This window comes from Pelmatolapia mariae, linkage group LG15 (assembly GCF_036321145.2).
Source record: "Pelmatolapia mariae isolate MD_Pm_ZW linkage group LG15, Pm_UMD_F_2, whole genome shotgun sequence".
NCBI lineage: Eukaryota > Metazoa > Chordata > Actinopteri > Cichliformes > Cichlidae > Pelmatolapia > Pelmatolapia mariae.
This window is the reverse complement of record NC_086240.1, coordinates 12,687,527-12,707,656: the sequence shown is the minus strand read 5'-3', so window position 1 is coordinate 12,707,656 and position 20,130 is coordinate 12,687,527. Positions and strand designations below refer to the sequence as shown.

The 20,130-nt window shown below is 37.7% G+C and overlaps 1 protein-coding gene across 3 annotated transcripts in view; it reads right to left on the bottom strand.

Annotated features, from left to right (window-relative positions):
- Nucleotides 1-20,130, bottom strand: part of fig4a (FIG4 phosphoinositide 5-phosphatase a) — a 62,811-nt gene that overhangs the window by 28,885 nt on the left and 13,796 nt on the right. For all 3 annotated transcript variants that reach the window (XM_063495178.1, XM_063495179.1, XM_063495180.1), the window contains exons 10-16: nt 19,430-19,592; nt 16,322-16,419; nt 12,317-12,450; nt 11,500-11,616; nt 7,841-7,886; nt 7,530-7,678; nt 6,791-6,957 (exon numbers count right to left, since the gene is read on the bottom strand). In XM_063495178.1, coding sequence (XP_063351248.1) covers nt 6,791-6,957; nt 7,530-7,678; nt 7,841-7,886; nt 11,500-11,616; nt 12,317-12,450; nt 16,322-16,419; nt 19,430-19,592 — 874 coding nt within the window. The remainder of the gene's footprint in view (nt 1-6,790; nt 6,958-7,529; nt 7,679-7,840; nt 7,887-11,499; nt 11,617-12,316; nt 12,451-16,321; nt 16,420-19,429; nt 19,593-20,130) is intronic.

Genomic DNA, 20,130 nt, shown 5'->3' with positions numbered 1-20,130 from the left:
CAGCTGATCGGCTTTTCTGTCGCGAGTCCGTCTCTCTTCTTTGTTTTTGGCCCACTTTGCACCAGAAAGAGGAAACCAGCGGCTGAACAACAGCAGCACGTTTAACCTTGATAAGCTGTTGTTAGAATTTATTTAATATTACTTTCTAGACCAGGATCCTTTTCTATGCAGCTGACGGCTGGTAACTGTGCAGGGGCGGATCTAGCAAAGTTTAGCCAGGGGGGCCGATAGGGCATTAACAGGGAAAAGGGGGCACAAAGACATACTTATCTTTCTTATTCTCATTTAAAATGTCTAGCTTTTAATAAATAATTATCTGAATCTTACACCCAAAGTTTTAATCTGATGTAAAATGTATAGAAGTCCATTACTGTATATAGTAACTGTTAAGTCTAATATACCCTAGTAAGCTATAGTACTTTTTCCTTTGGGAAAGTACCATCTGTGCAGTCTGCAATTCTGTAGAAGAAAGATGTTGAATATATTTAATTATTCTTGAAAAATAATTTATTTCTGTGCATTTTTTTCACACTGCATCAAATTAAAGTTGATTACGTCGATTAAGCATCATGAGGTGGAGGGTGGGGGTGGTTCTCTTTTTTTTTTTTTTTGCTGGGAGTTTGCAACCCTATTAGTTAGGTTGCTTAATATTTCTGCTAAGTACTTTTTAAAATACCAGAATAGGAAGGATGGAGTAGGTTTAAGTTTATTAGATTGATCAGTATTGCTGAACTATGAAATATTTTGGGTGCAGTGTATTTTTTACATACAGGTATAACAGAATAGCTTTAGTGTTGTTGTTTATTTAAACTTGAGTATGAACTTATACAAAATGCAGCAAGATATTTAAAAAAAACAGTTTTATTGATTAAAAAACACACTATATCGGATTAATATCGGTATCGGCAGATATCCAAATTTATGATATCGGTATCGGACATAAAAAAGTGGTATCGTGCCATCTCTAATATATATATATATATACATATATACATATATACATACATACATATATACATACATATATACATATATACATACATATATACATATATACATACATATATACATATATATATACATATATATATACATATATATATATATATACACATACATACATATATACATACATACATACATATATATATGTATATATATATATATATATATATATATACACACACACACATATACATATATATACATATATACATATATATACACACACACACTAGGGGTGCAACAATACTCGTATCGATATTGAACCGTTCGATACAGTGCTTTCGGTTTGGTACGCATATGTATCGAACAATACAAAAATTTTTTATTTATTTTATCAACTTTTCTTCTGACGATGCTGTCTATGTTGAGCGCTCAGTGGATCTGCGTTCGACTACTCCGCCTAGGCTGCACTGTCGAGTGCAGATCCACTGAGCGCAGCGCAAGCTAGCAAGACAGAAGCTAAGCTCGTTGCAACAGGGCAACTGCCGCAACGCTACCCGAAATTGAACCTCCCCCACCCTCATTCAGATCTGGCGTTTGGAACCATCTTGGTTTTCATGTGAAGCTTGACCCCGAAGGTAAGCGAGTCATGGACAAAAGTAAAACAGTATGTCGGATGTGCCACGCAATGCTCAATTGGTGGGAACTAGTGCGTTAGCGCAGTTAGCTTGTTAACGTGTTGATGCCGTCCAGCCCCACGCACGGGGCAATCCGCGGTAACTCGATAATGGAGATTTGCCGCGTTATGGCGTTAATGTCATTTTAACGAGATTAATGCTGACAGCACTAGTGGGAACACAACGAATATGACTGCACATTTACGCCGACATCATCCTAGTGCAAAGACAAGTGGAAGTAGACAAAAACAACAAGCACGCATGCTACAAACTTTACCCGAGTCATTTAGACAGCCGTTAGCACATGATTCTCCTTATGGGGACTTGATATGTTTAATATGCTGCTGAGAATATAGCCCAGAAGAAGCGTATAGTATAGCTTTTATTTTGGAAAGAGCCATTTCTCTGTAATAAACTCTTTTCCAAAGATGAGTGATTTCTCGATCAGATATTTATTTATTTTTATTATTTTGTTGTTTCAGCAACATTAAATTTAAAAACTGTACTTTTAAGTTAAAATATATACTTACAATTTTAATAAATGACAAATTAAAAAAGCATGAGCATTTTTTTGTATCGAAAAAATATCGAACCGTGACACCAAAGTATCGAACCGAACCGTGAATTTTGTGTACCGTTGCACCCCTAATATGTATGTATGTCTATACATACATATAAATATATATATATACACATATACATACACATATACATACACAAAAAAAATGAACGGTTTACTGTAGACACTGAGTCATCTGTTGAGTCAGGTGCCTTTCTATGCTTAAATAATTCATAGGTTAGTGTTAAGTGGCTTTAAAAACCACTGAGCTACAATAACTGTACTAAAAATGACTGAAAAAGCAGCCAATGGCAAAAGATAAACCTTGAAAACCTTCAAAGCCTGGAAAACTACTGATGTAGATGACTTAAAAAAACATATACTGCTTGAAAAAAGTCTTGAAGGCCCGGAGATGCTCAGGAAGAGGCAAGCCAAATAATGTGCATACTTTAAATTGAATCTTTTTAATCATGTACCATTTTATATATTTAAACTTTCGAGTTTTGTGTTTTGAGTCAACAGTGCCTTGTTTAAAAAAACAAAAACAAAAGAACAAGAAAAAAATGTTAGTTTATAAATTAATGTGGTTCCTATGCAGGAGAGTACAGTTCAAAAGTGAATGTGAAGCAAACTTAAGCCTGCTTTACCATGATGGCAAACTACACCAGCTCTTCACTGTGAGCAGCATTGAAAAGATATAGGTTAATGAATTAACATGAATTAACAAGTAACGCTGACTTGTACATACATCATAGCAGTAAAAACTCCTGTAACAACTGCACTACAACATTTTGGCTACGAGTGTGTGCTTAGATAATCTCTGTGAGCATTTGTGTGCTCAACATGTGGCACGTGCTTTGTACATTTGTCTGGTTTAGTGCCATTTAATTCACCCTCCCCAACTACAGCATGAAGCCACGTGCATGCTGCCCCAACAGTCACGTTAGGTAATTAGAAACTAAACTGGGTTTTATTACAGCCCACCACCAAGACTGTTCTCCAATTATGTTTTTTTTCTCTGAGATTTATCTCGTGTATCACATGATACGAGTTACTGGTGATCTTTGAACACAATATACACGTGCAACCATTATGAATGAAAGGAAGGAGGGATATAATTTGACATCATGTCTGTTAATTGTCTTAATAAGCATATGAGGTCACACTGCATCTACCAGTTAAAAGGCTGCACAGGATATGGAAGCTTATACTACATGATTCTGTGAATAAAATTGATCTGTGATTCAAGGGGAAGCTGTTACAGTGCTTGACTATGACATAAAATTATATGTCATTTACCTCATACGAAGTAGTATAGGAAGTAGTATTTTATAATTTTATTCTACTGTATTTATTTTAATTCCCCATATACATAATAAAAAAGAAATTAGAAATTACTGAGCAACACAAAGCTGGAATTACCCTTTTCCAGTTTTGCAGAAATTAGTCTAAAAGGGCATGGAAAACATGACCACAGGAAAATCTGTGAAAATGGTTGTGCCCTTGTAAAGGGGCAAGTTGACAGAACAAACCAGCCAGTGCTCAGACTACAAAGCATTTTGGCTAATTTGTCCTTATATAGTCTTCTTAAGTACCAACAAGTAGTTAATCATATTACCTGATTCAGGTCATGGGATTGTTCAATTTGCAGTTCATGAATCCCGTTCGAGTGTGATGGTCTCTGGCTGTCTGTGCTGCTGGATTATATGAGCTTCTTTTTTAAAATTCTTAATACACGCTACTCTCAGCAACCAACTACTGATTGAATTTCTCAAAACTAAGTCAAGTAGTGCAGTTCTGTTAATCAAGGTTTAAGACACAGTACACAGTCTTCTTCTTCACTCCTGGAACACTCACTGGTGTACTGTGAAAACACCTTTGTAAACCCATTAAGATTTCTAGATACACTGATTGTAACCACGCACTAGGGTGTCATTTAAAATGATTAAAAATCGAAATTGCGGACAGTGCAAAGCCACTTTTATCAGTAACTGCTGGGTAATTATGTCATGTCTACAAATTGGCTGCAATCAAAAAAATATCTGCAATTAACAATATTAGAAATCTCATCCCCAGAAAATACAGTCATGCGCAGAAAAAAGGGGTTTAGCAAAGGTAAATGTGAAGTAACTGCCTTTTTTTTCCTGAGGAATTTTGACCCACCTCTCTTTACCATGTTCCCACAGTTCATTGAGCTTTGCAGGCATTTATTTGAGTGCAGGTCTCTCAAGGTCTTGTCCCAGCATTTCAGCAGCGCCGATGTTCTGGACTGACACCTTGTTGCTGCAGTCTTTCAGCTACTGAATTGTATATTTGAAGCTGATCATTATCCTGTTGCATGGCCCAATTTTAGCCAAGCTTTAGCTGATGTCCTCATATTTGACTCTAGAATAGCTTAGTATGCAAAGGAGTTCATGTTTGGCTCAATGACTGTAAGGTACCTCCGTCCTGCTGCTGCAAAACAAACCCAAATCTTCTCGCATCCACCATTGTGCTGACAGTTGGTATGAGGTGTTTGGATTTTGCCAAACATGGCTCTGTGCATTATGGTCTCGTCTGTTCAAAACACATTGTTCCAAAAGTCTTGTGATTTGTGCAGATGCAACTTTGCAAACATAAGCCATTTTCGTTTTTCAGAGAGACAATACTTTTCCCCGACAACCCTTTCAAACAAGCCATGCCTGTTCATTTTCTTTTGAATTGTGATGTCATGAACTTTGATATTTAACATGCTAACATATGGCTTTACAGTCACCAATTCTTAGACTTGGTGCAGTTTCTCTGAGTATTGCACAGTCTGGCTTTAGGGTGAATTTGTTAAGTTGTCTGTTGCTGGGAAGATTGGCAACTATCTTGAGTGATTTTCACTTGTGAACAAACTTTCTCACAGAAAGTTTTGTGAGCTGATTCACATTTGTCTGATGTTCTGTTCAGGTAAAGGCAGAAATGTTTGCTTATACGTAATTACAGAGTAGAGCAGGGCGATATGGCCAAAAATATTTATCACGATATATATTTGAAAATTTGCGATAACGATATAACTGACGATATAATTGATGCGAGACAAAATAAAACTCCACAACTTTACTAGCGCAAAAAAACACCATCAATTTATTTTCACTTAAACAAGAAGCTGTTTTTTATGTGCATTAAAGCTATATAAAAATCTAACAGTGTAAATGCAAATTCCTTGCTGAAAGTTTAACCAAAAGGCATTTCCAGTAGAAATGGGCTGACATATCCTGAGCATAACCATGTATAATATCCACTGAAGTTAAAAAGAGTTGCTTTGCAACATTAAACTGCAGTGTGCCAAATAAAAAAGTCAAATACATATTTTTCGGACCATAAGGTGCACGGGATTATAAGGCACATTAAGCGAAACAAAGCAGTCAGATAAATCAAACTTTAATCAACTCATTCTTCTTGCTTCCTCCACTTCTGTACCATTGATTCATTAATGCTGTATTCTATCACAGCTGCTCTATTCCCATGTTGTTGCAGTATATTAATGACTAACCTGGATGGATTATCTCAGTTGTTCTCCTGACTAAAGTTTGGTCCGTTTACAGCATCCTGCTATGCGATTGCATTTGTCTCTAACCATCAGGAAACTTCACGTTAACTTTTATTGAGTGGAAAAGTGTTAGCCTTGATTCCTCCAGCTTCACTGTTTATGTTATGCTAACATAGCTGTGTCGCTAGCGATCACGTAGCACATCATTACATACCAGCTAGCCCAACTTCAGTAACCTTACAAACGTCACTGCTGTTAGTTTCCTGTCTTCATTTATGTTGGAAGTGATAGCAGAGCTGTACGTTTGAATTTTTTCAGAAATCTCTCAGTCAGAACATGTTATATCATGCTTAGGTAACTAGCGAAACTAGCGAGCTAACTTCCGCTAGCTTCCTGCTAACGTCTAACTCCGTTAAATGTAATAAATTCTGTTTTCATGTATGCCTGGATCTTAAACTTCATAGTTACACCTGGTAAAGCAGCAATGCTGATCATTTTATTAAAGATGAAAGAATTTAGACAGTTTTTAACTCTTAGTGATGCTGCAGTGTTTGTTTGACTTTGGGACCTGAAGCGGAGGGAGTTTAGGACCCAGATTACTCCCAGATTTACGAGCACCTTAGTCCGACAAATACGGCAATAACGACAGCCCGCTTGCATGTTCTACAAAAAAAAAGTGCTTTGTTGTGTATCTGACGGACAAACACCAAACCAGTTCCACATCACTGAAGTGGCACCATTTTTACAAACTAATTCTGGTTCAAACGTTTCACTCAACAATTGGCCATGTGCGTATGAAAACAAAGGCACTGCGCATGCGCGTTTGACCCATATTCTATCGCGATATTTCATTTTCCTATCGTTGCCTAACATTATACCGGTATTACCGTGAACGGTATAATATGGCCCAGCCCTATTACAGAGTGTCGATTTCTTCATACTGCACATTGCTTGTATTCACTGCATGAGTGTAAACTACACATGCATGCACAGGCTGAGCCCGTTTCTATGGAAACCTGGAACATAACTAAGAGTAGATTCTGTTTAATACGGAGCATAGCTGAGGATGGAAGGAACTAGTGTAGAACACACCTGAGAAAGCATTGCTGTAGTACCGTGACAGCGTTTGCATGATATCTTTGGAGTGCTGTGTCCAGGGTGCAATCTTGCGGTAAGTCTTGACCCTGTGCACGAGCTGAGAGCCCCCGTACTGCAGTGACAGAGTGTCTCCATGGTCTTCATACAACTCCTCAAACAACCTGAACAGCACAAAAGAAAAAAATGTCATCAATTCGCAAGGGCAAATAAAACTGTGATTCATTTATTATTTTGGTGATCTGGACTTTTGGAGGATTATTTTTTGGAAAAAAAAGGTAAAAAAAAAAAAAGTAATCTGAAATTAAAAATACCTCAAATGATTGGGTCTGTATTTTGTGCTTGTTTCTTTGTATGTGTGCAACAGTGATTAACTACTAGAGAGCTATGAGTCATATTAAGTGGTGTTAATGTGCTGTTCTAACAGCTTTCACGTTGCTTGTAAGAACGCTTCAGTTCAAGCATGTGACAGATTCTTGTTCTCCTTGATGCACTGACTGTAGCTCATGCTGTGTTCAGATGGAAAAAACTGAGCTTTAAGTGGCAGTTTCAAGTAAAAGTAGACAGAGACACACACTACTGACTAATGTTTGCGAATACTGAATTTAGAGCAGCAAACCTTGGGATAAAAGGTTGGAATAACTGCCATATTTACGTCTGCCAAAAGGATTCCAAATAAATGAAAAAGATAAAGTTTAGCATGGATTAGATTTTCAGGCAATTATATGAACTTTACCTCACGCAGTCAGTATCAAACTGGAGCTTGGGCTTGTCAATCATTCCCAGCGCGTAAAGCTGATAAGCCAGAGCGCACTTGCCCACCATGAACTGGGCAGTATTGGTCCGGTCAAGACAATCCACACAGTTGGTCCGCAACACACCAGTCTACACATCAAGCAACAAGAGGAAAACAGCTGACTTTATAAACTACAGCCTATTAACTCAGTAGTAGTAATCGTTATGATGATGACAAATAGGCAAGCCTTTTTTTTTTAAAAAACCTCATACATTTTTACAATTGTGTGCAAAAAGCTGCAAAAGACCTACCTGCAGTCGCCCAGTGGATGTTATGTGTCCACCTACATCTCCCCACCTGTAAAAATGTTACTTAATTTACTGAACTCAATAAACAAACGGAAACAAACCGAACACGTACATCACAATACTATTCTTCTGCAAGAACATTTTCTAATCTATTCCGGCTTCAGTATGATGAAACTGCGATGATAACTGTCATCACAGTGACTGTCACCATTACGAGGATGAACATAATGGAATGGGTGCAGACACAGCAAAGGCACCCTGACACAATGAACCCCCATCAGGAGTGCAAGTACAGAAGAAAATGTTCAGCAGACAAATTCTAATACCCAGAGATGAAAAGTGGAAGTCATGTTCACATTTACACTGCTGTAGTACTTTCTGTGCAAAACCAAGCAAAGTTATACTGACCCCTAGAAAAAAAAGTTACAGTATGTTTAAAATTGAGAAAAAAAGAGATTAATTCTTGGTTATTTTGTTAACGTGAAGTCAGAAAGAGGCAAACAACTAGAGTGCTAGTTGCTAATAGTTTTTGTTTTTTTTACATGAATGTTAATAAACAGGACACCAATCTACTGATTAGTGAACTTGTTAGTAGGTAGATATTGTGTTACTTGGGGCCAAGCTGAACCATCCAGTAGCTGGCCGTTGCTTTACACTTTAGACCTTGCTAGTACCAGTTTAGACCCTCTTTTGCTTTCAGAACTGCCTTAATTCTTCATGGTTTCATAGATTCAACAGGGTCATGGAAACATTCCTCAGAGATTTTGGTCAATATTGACACGATAGCGTCACACGATTGCTGCAGATCTGTCTGCAGCATATCCATGATGCAAATCTCCCACCACCAGTGTTACTGGTTACTTTTAAATGTTACTTTAAATGCATTCCACTACAGATTACAGAATACAAGCCCCAAAATGTAACGTATGAGAGTAACGTATTCTGAATACAATGGATTACTTAATATATTATCAAGCTTTTTACAAGTACATGAATGTAATATTGCTGTGTGATTTATTACTATTACTGAAGGCTACTCGCCATACCAATGCCAACTAGATTTTTAAATCTGAATATAAAATGAGTAACAGTAGGGTGGACATAAGGTAAGGCTGCACTTTTTGCAGCGATCTCGTATAGAAAACTATTCGGCGTGTATATAAAACAGGTCTGCGGCTCCGAACCGTAGTAAAGGGACCTCTGGCTAATAAGTCGGGTTCCGCGTCGTGCTCGTAACCGAAAACTAGTTTTACTTTGTTGTCTGGGTCAACTCTGCTAACGAGAGATAGAGAGAGGCGTTGAAAGGCTGCTCCAACGGAACTTATTGTTTCGGAGGAAAACACGAACACAGTGTACAGTCGAGTCTTAATAGCTTACTTACAACTGGGCTACACTGCCCATGAGGCTACATTCTTTAGGGCTATGCCTGTAGCACTATGCCTATTGCCTTCATATTAAATAATTTTTTGAACAATAATTAAAAAAATAATAATTTTGTCACGTCATTATGCAAGTAGAGGTGACATGGGCCGCGAGATTGAGACACAGGCATTAGAGCCTCTTAATGCGTTTTGTTTGGGTTTCCAGCAATGCGTGGAATTACCAAAAATAGAGAGGGGACAGCCTAACATATGAAACAGGAAAAGACTGCTGTGTAATCCCTTTATTTTAACAAAGTAACTGTATTCTGAATACCACCTTTTTAAACGGTAACTGTAACGGAATACAGTTACTCATATTTTGTATTTTAAATACCTAACGCCGGTACATGTATTCCATTACTCCCCAACACTGCTCCCCACATCCCAAATGTACTCTTTCAGACGACGAAGATCTGGTGACTGTTTAGGCCACCTGAGTACAGTGAACTCACTGCCATAATTAAGAAACCAATTTGAGATGGTCTGAGCTCTGTGACGTGGTGCAATATCCTGCTGACAGCAAATATGTACACTGTAATTACAAAGGGATGGACATGGTCAGCAATAATATTCAGGCAGACTGTGGGGTTTAAACAATGCTCTAAATCACCTTTCTTCCCCAGTCATAATGCACAGTTTGAACATCATGAGTCGGGGATGTATTGAGTCACATTAACTTGTTACACCTGTTCAGCTCAAAGTAGAGTTTATATTTAAACTCTAATATCTTCATTTTTAATCTTTTTATTCACCTCAAATAGTCGAGGCTCTAAAAATGTTTCGTTTTCTCCTTTTTGCCTCCCTTCAGGGGTTCCACAGCAGATCCTCTGTCTTCATCTTATCCCTAATATTCTCTTCTGTCACACCAACCCTCTGAAAGTCCCCCTTCACTACATCCATGAACCTCCTCTATGGTCTTCCTCTTTTCCTATGCGTGGCAGCTCAATCATAAACATCCTTTGTCTAGTATATCCACTATCTCTCCTCTGCACATATCCAAACCATCTCAGCCTTGCCTCTCTAACCTTGCCTCCAAACCAACCTGAGTTGTCTCTCTGTAAGTGGATGACAAATATTTAGTTTTAGATTTTTAAGTGGAGTTTCTAACTTTATTCCATTTCAATTCTCTACCACTCTCATTCAACACTTTCTTTTTAAAAGGGAAAAACAGCAAATAAAGAAAATCACCCTTTGACGAAAGGCAGACTAAATTGTACAAAAGCAAGCAGAAATCAATCAATGCAAAAACCCCAGTAATTCTGAATTTCTCCTTGTGAGCTGTGGATATTGACGAGGAAGTTTTAAAACACATTTTATCATCTCTGAATAAACTCTGTGACCCACTTTAAAATCAATCAGCAGCTGTAGCTAAAGTATGCATCAAAGTACAAAGTCTGAATGCAGCGAGATGGAAACTTCAGACAAATGTGTAAATGATCAGAACAAGACAGCGTTATCAAGACTTTGTAAATATCTTCATTATCCATGACCCAATTCCTGCATGTGATGAATGCTACAGGTGTCATACCTGATTGCACAAACAAACAAAACACCTACCAGTGTATGTGTGTGCGTGCATGTGTATAGTTGGGAGCATGTGGCTGAGCGTATGAGTTCCTAAAGCAAAGAAAGTGTGATAGCTTACGTAATGCAAAAGAAAGGGTAATAAATATGTGCTCTGGCATGGTCGTTGTGTTATGTAACAGAATGGTAATGCTGAGTAAAAGTGATTAAATCATCCAGACAATAGAAGAGCCAGGCACTATGTACATGGATGGCAATCTACTCAGCTCATTAGCAGACATTTCAATGTAATACAACTGCCATCAGGCATAATTTCCATTAAGAATTCATATGTGGAAAGTTTCAAAATAAAGCAAGTGTCGATAAGTGTCATCATGAATATGGAAAATGACAAAACCTTAAATTTACGAAATTTGTGGAAAACATCCGATATATAAATCTAAAAAAAAGACACTTGTGGTTTTGTTTTCTTATAATTTTGTGTCACGTGATGCGTAACCTGTAACCCGCTCATATTCAGATTCGTTAAGCAGCTTCCATTTTACTTATTAGTTTGCTTCAAATAAAACTGAAACAGTAACAGATGTGTTTGTTTTGCACATGGGGCTGACTGAAAGTTCTAATTCTTGTCCAGCAGTGTGTGTTTCAGCCTTCTCTGTTTTAAAGGGGGAGAAAAAGAAGCAATTGAATAGGATTTAAAAAAAAAAAAAGTCTCACCTTTCATCTGGTCTGAGAGTGTGACAGTAGAAGTCAGAGCGATTAATGAAGAAACCCGTTCGCTTGACCACGTTCTCTGCTATCATACTCAGACGGTCGAGAACATTGCACAACTTGCTGAGACAGAAAGAGAAAGATTGGAAATGTCATTTTAACTCGCTGAAGAATAAATCATTTTAAAAAATGGATGTGCCTGTAGAAGCTCATTCATCAAATTTTATATCCAAGTTCCTAGACTTTAACATCTCTATTCTTTGCTCCCAAAAGGGCTCAAGTTAAAATGTCAAGATCTCATATGAGCGTATCAGAAACAATGAGAAGGTCTGGAAATGAATAATGTCAGTATTTTAATCCAGAGAAGTTTCAGAGTATCCCAGATAGCTGCTTTGAGCTCTCTTTAACATGTCTGTCTGGACCTTCCCAAAATTCCTCTACAACAATGTGAGAGGAATTTCAAGCAGTTCTAAGAGAATGATAAAGTCACATAGAAAATGTTTACTTCAAGTTATTGCTGCTAAATATTGGTTCTACAAGCTACTAAATCACAGGATGTACTTAGTTTTTCACAGTGACTCTGATATTCCTGATATACCACTTTCACAGGAATGGGGTGGACATGGGGGTCACAGTGACTTTGTTATTTGAGTGCTTACAGGCATACAAACTTGTCCAAAGGTTCAATTTTCTCTTTATGCAATGTGCTTACGTCACACCATGATATTTTTCCCCTCTTTCAAAGTCAGCTTCTTATTTTGTTGGTAAAAACACAATAAACCTGCACCTTAAAGATATTCTGTGCACTAGTATTTGTCAATACCTCTTGGTGTAGCGGGCCATGTCCCAAGCGATATAGTCTATGCAATGGGAGGGAGGGAGGAACTGATTCAAGTTGACCACAGCACGGTACAGCTCCTCACTCAGAATCTTCTCATGTTTCCTTTTTTCACGCTTCTATAGCACAACAAAGAGATGTACACGTATGTATGATTCTGTCAAACGTCAACACAAGTATTACATTAAGGTGGGCTTGATGTACAGTCACAATAGTATCTGAGTTCTTTGAAAGGTTTCCATTAGGGATGTAGTCAGACGTGTAACAGATTCTGCGTTTTCCTTTGAAGTATTAATCAACATCCATTCATGTCTTTTACACAGTGACCTCAGAGAACACAAAGCTGCAAGATGCAATTTACAGGCATCGAGCAGAGTAGAATATATGTAATAGAAACCACATGATGCGGGCCAAGGACATCCCAGCCTACTAAAATTAACCTAAAAATGAAAATTAAATGTGAAAAAATATTTTAATTAAACAAAAATAAAAACGCAACTTTCACAAGGAAAAGAAATAATAACCAGAAAAAAAGGGGTTATGTTTTGCATGTAAAATAATAAAACGAGTCCGCACACGCACACAGGTACTTCAATAAATATAGGATATACCTATGGTATTAATTGGTATCAATTTGAAACTCCTACATTGCTTTGTTCACGAATTATCCCATTCACAAACTTTGGTGTCCATGTCGCCTGACCTCTCACCTGCCTGGCAGGGTGAGAGGTCAGGTACCCCATGAGCCTTTTATGCCTGAAGGGCAAAAAAACAGTAAAACATTTAGAAATTTTGTCCAAAGTAATATTTAAAAACATCTTTCCCCTGCCTTTTGCTTCAGTTATGCCTGCACAAACTTACAGAACTTTGTGGCCTTAAGAACTGTTGGTCAACATCTGCCAACCAACCAGATTGGTTTCCTAGCTCACTAAGAAAAAAAATGATCAATCTACAAAATCAATTGAATCACCTTTCTTCCCCCTTCTTGAACTTCAGTGGACCATCTTGACTACATGCCTAAATCATTTCTGCCATATGACTGAATGAATACATGTGCCTAATAAAATGGCCAGTGAGTGCAACTGTACGTGTCACATCAGTTAATTACCTTTAACTACAAAATACAGCAAATTTGATGGTGTAAAATTTAAAAGTACCTTTGGCGAGCAAACATGGGGCAACAATATTACAGTGATTATAAATCTTGCCTCTAATTTTGTCCTAATCAGTAAGTGAAAAAAAATCTCAAAAAAATCAAAGAAATTATTCTTTGTCAACTAAAATGCATGAACTCATAATCCTTCTGTGTGATCTGCAGTCACACTATCCATTAAGCTATTTCCACATGAACTCCACTGTAGCTTTATGACTGATCACCCAGGGTGATAATCAGCTTGGACGCATCATTTAGCAGCTCACATCGTCATTCAAACATCCAGCAGTGGCAAAGCACCACAGCAACCAGTCAAATTACCAGCACATTTTCTCGACCATTCAGCAGAGCGTGCCATAGAGGCAGACACGTACACACTCTCGGTCACACTTTCTGAGCACAGATGAGATACTACAAGTACAGTACACGTGAACAAACACTCAGAACAGCAGACTTGTATTGTTCACAGGTATAAACAAGCTTTAAAAAAAGGCCACAATAATGTTGAGGTGCAAAAGTGCAGTCGCAGATCACGAATGATAACATAAAACAGTCACACATGCACACTGATGTATGGGAGTGGGCTTCTCAGTGACGTATTAGTGACGTTAATGAACACTGTAATAATATGGATGCATATTTTACCACAATGGTTTAATGGGTTTCATGTTTTTCTGTAAGGTTACAATCCAAATTATATATCTAAGGGTACAGAGTACAAGGTATCCTGAACAAGCCATTCACATGCTTTACCATGTGCGCCTTTACACCTCCTTTCTTACATGCTGGGATACATGCATTAGCCCTTGCCAAAATGATGCACATATAAAAGAGTTTGAAGGGCCAGCATGGCCCAAGCCACCTCCATTAAGGGATAGATGGCAGTGGGTTTTATGGTTAAATGCCATTTCCTTCCTCTTTCTCTCTCTGGGATAATCTCGAGGGGGTATTGTGTTAGCAGGGGGTCCCCTGCTTTGCTCCCCACAGTCTGCAAATTTCACATGGCTGTGGCTTGTGCACACCTCTGAGCTCTGTGATTGGTTCCTCATCTCACAGTTCCCCTTGTGAGTGACAACGTGAGCTGGAGACCCAATCTACGGAGTATATGGCTGTGTGCCCAACATAAAGTAACTGTGATGCACACAAGGATACATCTGCAGCATGAAGCAAGATAAAGCATTTTATAATTTTCATAAATATAATGAAACGTAATAATCTTGCTTTTTTTAACTGACAGCAGTTTAAATGAATTATGATAATTTTTCAGCAAAATAATGTGGAAGGCATAATGTGGTGAAAGCTAGGTGTGTCTTATCAAATGTGCTTGTGCGTGTTGGTATGCTTGTGTTTCCAGAACAATGCAGAAGCAGATCAATATTCAAGGCAGCTTTTCAACTGCTTGTAATCAGCAAGCACTCAGAAAGTCTCCTGTGACTATAACGGCTCCACAGCAACACCTAACGCACCAATATCAACAGAGTGCTTGACAAATTACAGTCGTGCCCTGCACTATAATTTTAAATAGCTACCTCTTGAGTGATCACACAGGAAAGTTATACTTGATCTAAAGATATGCCTGATGCATATATAATCCTTAGCCATTTTTGTCTCTTTCAGTTTTTATAAAAGTGCTGTACCGAGAGTATTGGCAGGGACTAGAAAGAGAGGCCACATTTCTCCCACGTTAGCTTCTCTTCATTGGCTAATCTAATTTAAAATCCTTCTCCTCACTTAAAAGGTCTTCAATAACCAGGCCACATTTTATTTTAAAGGCCTCCTAGTACCATATCACCACAATAGAGCACTTTGCTGTCAGACTGTGGGCTTATTGTGGTTCCTAGAATATTTAAAAGTAGAATGGGAGGCAGAGACTTCACCTTTCAGGCCCCTCTTCTGTGGAAAGAGCTCCCAGTTCGGATTCAGGAGACAGACACCATCTCTACTTTTAAGATTAGAAGATTAGGCTTAAAACTTTCCTATTTTATAAAGCATATAGTTAAGGCTGGATCAGGTGACCCTGAATCCTTATGCTACTATAGGCCTAGCCTGCTGGGGGGGGGTTCCCATGAATCATTGAGTGTTTCTTCTTCACTCACCTCTTTTTCGCCATCTATGTCTTTATACACCACTCTGCATTTATCATTATTCTCTGGCTCTACTTCCACACTGTGTCTTTGTCCTGTCTTCCTCGCCTCACCCCAAACCAGTCACGGCTGCCCTCTTCCTGGTTCTACTTGGTTTCTTCCTGTTCAAAAGGATTTTTCCTTCCCACTGTCGCCAGGTGCTTGCTCATGGGGAGGGATTGTTAAGGTTTTCTCTGTATTATTTTAAGCTGTTTACCGTACAATATAACGTGCCTTGAGGTGACTGTTTTTGTGAATTGGGCCTATGTAAATAAAACAGATTTTACTGACTTTATTGAACTGAAATTTGATATACAGAAAATAAAATGTAGATAAATTAGCAGAAGACAACATGAGCTGTGTATTTATGTATTTCCCTTTATTGCATTGCTTCTCTGAAAGCATTGTACCGCAGATGTGCCCTAAAGAAGGTGCAAAGTGCTAATTAACTGTAGCACTGGAAAAATTTACCGTGAACTCTCTAGCCTTAGAATGGATTCACAGCTACATTCAAATCCGCCATTAATTTAATAACTAAGAAGTTTAAAGTCTGCATACTTGCATAACTGTATGGAGATGTGATTTTATTTATATCACAAGAATTTATGTAAATAGTAAATAGCTTGTAAGTGGTTTTATTACTTAATGACTGTATTTTTGTGTCATTAAACAAATTTTGGAATACTTATTTCAGCACTGGAATGACCTCCCTACCTTGACCAAGTTGAGGATGATGATGGGTGAGCCAAACCGCTGTAGCATCTGGTCAAAATGGAGGCCAGCTACATAGGCGTATGGGTCAGCTTGGTCCACTGCAAAATTAAGACAGAAAAAATATTTTAATGGTAAAATATTTAAGGGTCCCCACAAGAATATAACACAACTTTATTGACCTCAATATAAATTATCTTTCAAAACAATATTGCATATTGTCACAGCTGAGGTAAAAGTAGCAACAACACTGAGAGACCTACATCACCACCACCCCCAAAGATCACTACAGTGGAACACTTGGTGTAGCTGCTATGAAAAAGAAGTTATCTGAGTCACTTGATTAAATGCTTAAATTCTTATCCATCACACATCACTATGACAGAGCCATCCGCTGTGTTGTGCCTGCATGACTGAGCATTCGTCACAGCATGACATGACAAAGAGATCTGATAATAGAGATCCGATGATAACTTTAAAATAATTTTACTAAGAAGTATTCCTGATATAGAGAGCAATACCTCTACGGAACTCTGGCATAACATGGAGTAAATCCAGGATTTACAAGAAGGGATACAAACAATTTAGACCAAGCCCAATTCTGCATGTGTTTTTAAAAATATTTCTGCTACATAAAGGTCTTAAGAAATGTATTAGACCAGCACCCAATGTTTGTTTTATGTCACTGCCATAAATTAACAGTACTGGTAATTACCAAAATCATCTTTTTTGTTTTTGTAACAGTTAATACACCTTTGTGTTCAAACCCTTTAATTGAAATTATACTTTTCATGGCAAAATTTAAATATTGTTGTTATCCATTAATTTCCAAATTAACTGGTTTACAATTGAAAAACAGAAAACAATAAAGCACATAATTATTTTTTGATTAAAATGTAAAAGTACTTGATTAGATTTCACTCCAATTTTTATGTAGTCTTAACATTTTTTGTATCTATACTTTTCTTTTTCAGTTTAAAACTTTTCCACGTGACTATTTTAACAGATCACCTTTAACACCGCACTGAACCTTTGCATTTTCATTTATCTATTAAATGTTCATTTTAAAAAGCACATTTACAGCTTCTACTTGCCACTAATGCTCAACCCCACACCTGCACACATGTTGCCAAATTGGACTAGTGCGGCTGCCAGAAAGGAGACTTAAGAAAATAGGTCAGATCGTGCTGCAGTTCATCCCACAGAGCTGCTTGCGTGTCAGAACTGATAAATTAAATGTCACCTTTTTCAGCTCCTCCCCAAAACCATTTAATTGTCATGTTTTCCACTGCTCACACCTCAAAGGATGATAGTTTATGTAAAGCGTTTGTGCACCTTGGGAAGGGAGTTTGGATAATGACATTGGCCGCTGAAGGAAAGTCACCAACTAAGGTCATCTCCTAAAGGATTCCATTATGCAATAATGAGTCTTGACATATCAGAGATGGGGCAAGGAGTGATGCATTGTGTAATATAGACGCTCTCTACTCTGCATGCTCTGAGTCCAGTATGTCTCTTAGCTATGTTGTTGACCTAGATTCAGCTACGACAATGGGGCTTGGATGATTGTGATCCCTTAAAATTTTCAGTAGAAAAACAGAAAAAATATCAACTGATTTCGACATAGGTCCTAAAAGTAAGTAAAGAGAACCCAACTAAACATATGTGACAAAAATGTCACATGTTGGTCATTTATTTATTAAGGACATTGATCCAATACCCAAAAGTGCATTTTAAGCTTTTCAGACCACTTCAAGTATTCCAAGATTTGTTCTGTTTTTGATTAGAGCCAAGTCAATTTGATGCCCTAGGTATAATTTAGATTTTGGTCCAATCAATAAATGGGTATATCAGCCTACCACAGAGAACATTTTTGTTTTGAGCAACATAAGTGACCTGGAGACGGACAGTTACTTAATATGAAAGGTGAAGTTCCACAATAATAATCTATATTATTAAATAGAAACAAATAAAACTGATTTTTGAGTTTCATTTTTTGTACCATCAATGAAAGCAAGCTATACTGGCACACCAATAATTTATTTAAATATCATTTTTCTACAAACATTTATGCACCAGTGAAGATGTCTTTCTCTTCAGTCAACAACAAAGCAACATTTTCCTCGTATTAAACATGGGCTAATGTGAGCAGGACAGCTGTTTAGTTTCACTAAACTCAAAATCAGGCAGGCTCGGGAAGCACAAAGATGTGAAATGTACAAAAATAAAGTCCAGCTGGAATGAATAATGAATAATTTAGAAGTGATTTTAATTTTAAAATTGATCTTAAACTGTTTTTAATTATTAAAAATGAAATCCCCAGTAATAGTAGACCTATTGGGAACAGGATTAAAGACTCCACAAACTAAACTACTATTTTGCGTCAACCGCTTAATTAGATGGCATATTACTTCTCCTCAGTGGAGGCAAAAATATGATGGAGGGGAAAAAGTATGCCATGCACTGAGAAAACTGTGTTAACACACATAAACAGGTCAAATGTTAAACTGATGGTGGAAGGGTTGGGGAAACATTTAGGAAATGTCAGATAAGGACTGTCTTGAAGGATCAAAGTGGAAGCAGGACGATGAGGGAAGATGACACACAGAGGGATCTTAGGGACATGCTCAGTGTCTATCTTTCACAGGTAAATGTCACCTGAGGATGAATTAAAGGGCAAACCAAAAGAAAAAAAGATTACAATCTAATACAGGCATTGTACACACGCAAACACCAGTCTATTCCTGTGTGTATACCCCCACACACAGAGCTGTCCTCACCATCAGTCTCGGTACCTAATCACCTCCCTCTGGCCACGGCTTTGTGTTTTTATCCTGCTTATAATGAAATAGGATGGATACAAAGCTGAAGCCAAAAGGGGCCATCCTGCCTTCACAGTCTTATTTTTTTTTATCTTTTACCAATAGTTGAAAGGAATGGCCTCAGTATACTCTACATATATTCTCTTATTTTAATATAGCTTTTCGTCGATGACTTATTTCTTCTGAAGCATCAAAAGACAAAAATAATACATATACAGTTCACCACATGTTACATATTTCAGCCTACAACAAAAGCTGCTGATGCTGAAGTGTAAAGAAGAAATCTTACATCGTATTGGGGGTTTTGGCATCATAGTGGAAATGTCCTGGGACCAGTAGAGTGGGACGGAGCCTCGCACCTGGACATATGAGGAGTAACTCCCTGCTGTGAAAGACATAACTGAGGCATCATGGACGACCTGTTCAGTCTCTACCTCATTAGCCACATCCCCCTGAAAAAAACAAAATAAAACAAAGTGAGAAAAGCAAAAAAGAAATGATAAACTTTGGCATGACTGGGAAACCCAAGAACATGTCTTTAGAGAACATAAAACAATTATTATAATACAATTATACAAATCTAAATTCTTTATGTAGTCTACAGGAGTGGTTCTTCAGGCTTGTTGAAGAACATTCAGAGCTATTCTTTGGGTGTTTGCTGTTTTTTGTTCTGTAAGGATGACCTCACATTACTGATACTTCAGTAATGTTAAGGTTAATGTTAAGGACTGATGTTTTTCTACCCAGGTATGTTTTCACTGCATTAGCAGTGTGTTTGGGATCATTGTCATGCTAAAAAAATGAAGCCGTTGCCAATCAGATGCTTTCCAGATGGTATTGCATGACGGATCCAAATAACATCGCACTTTTCTGTGTTCATAATTCCATCAATTTTGACACAATGACTAAAATGCAGCACTAAAACCGCCTCTCGTGTGTTTTATAGATGGCTGTAGACATTCACTGCTATACTGAAGACTGGACAGAAAA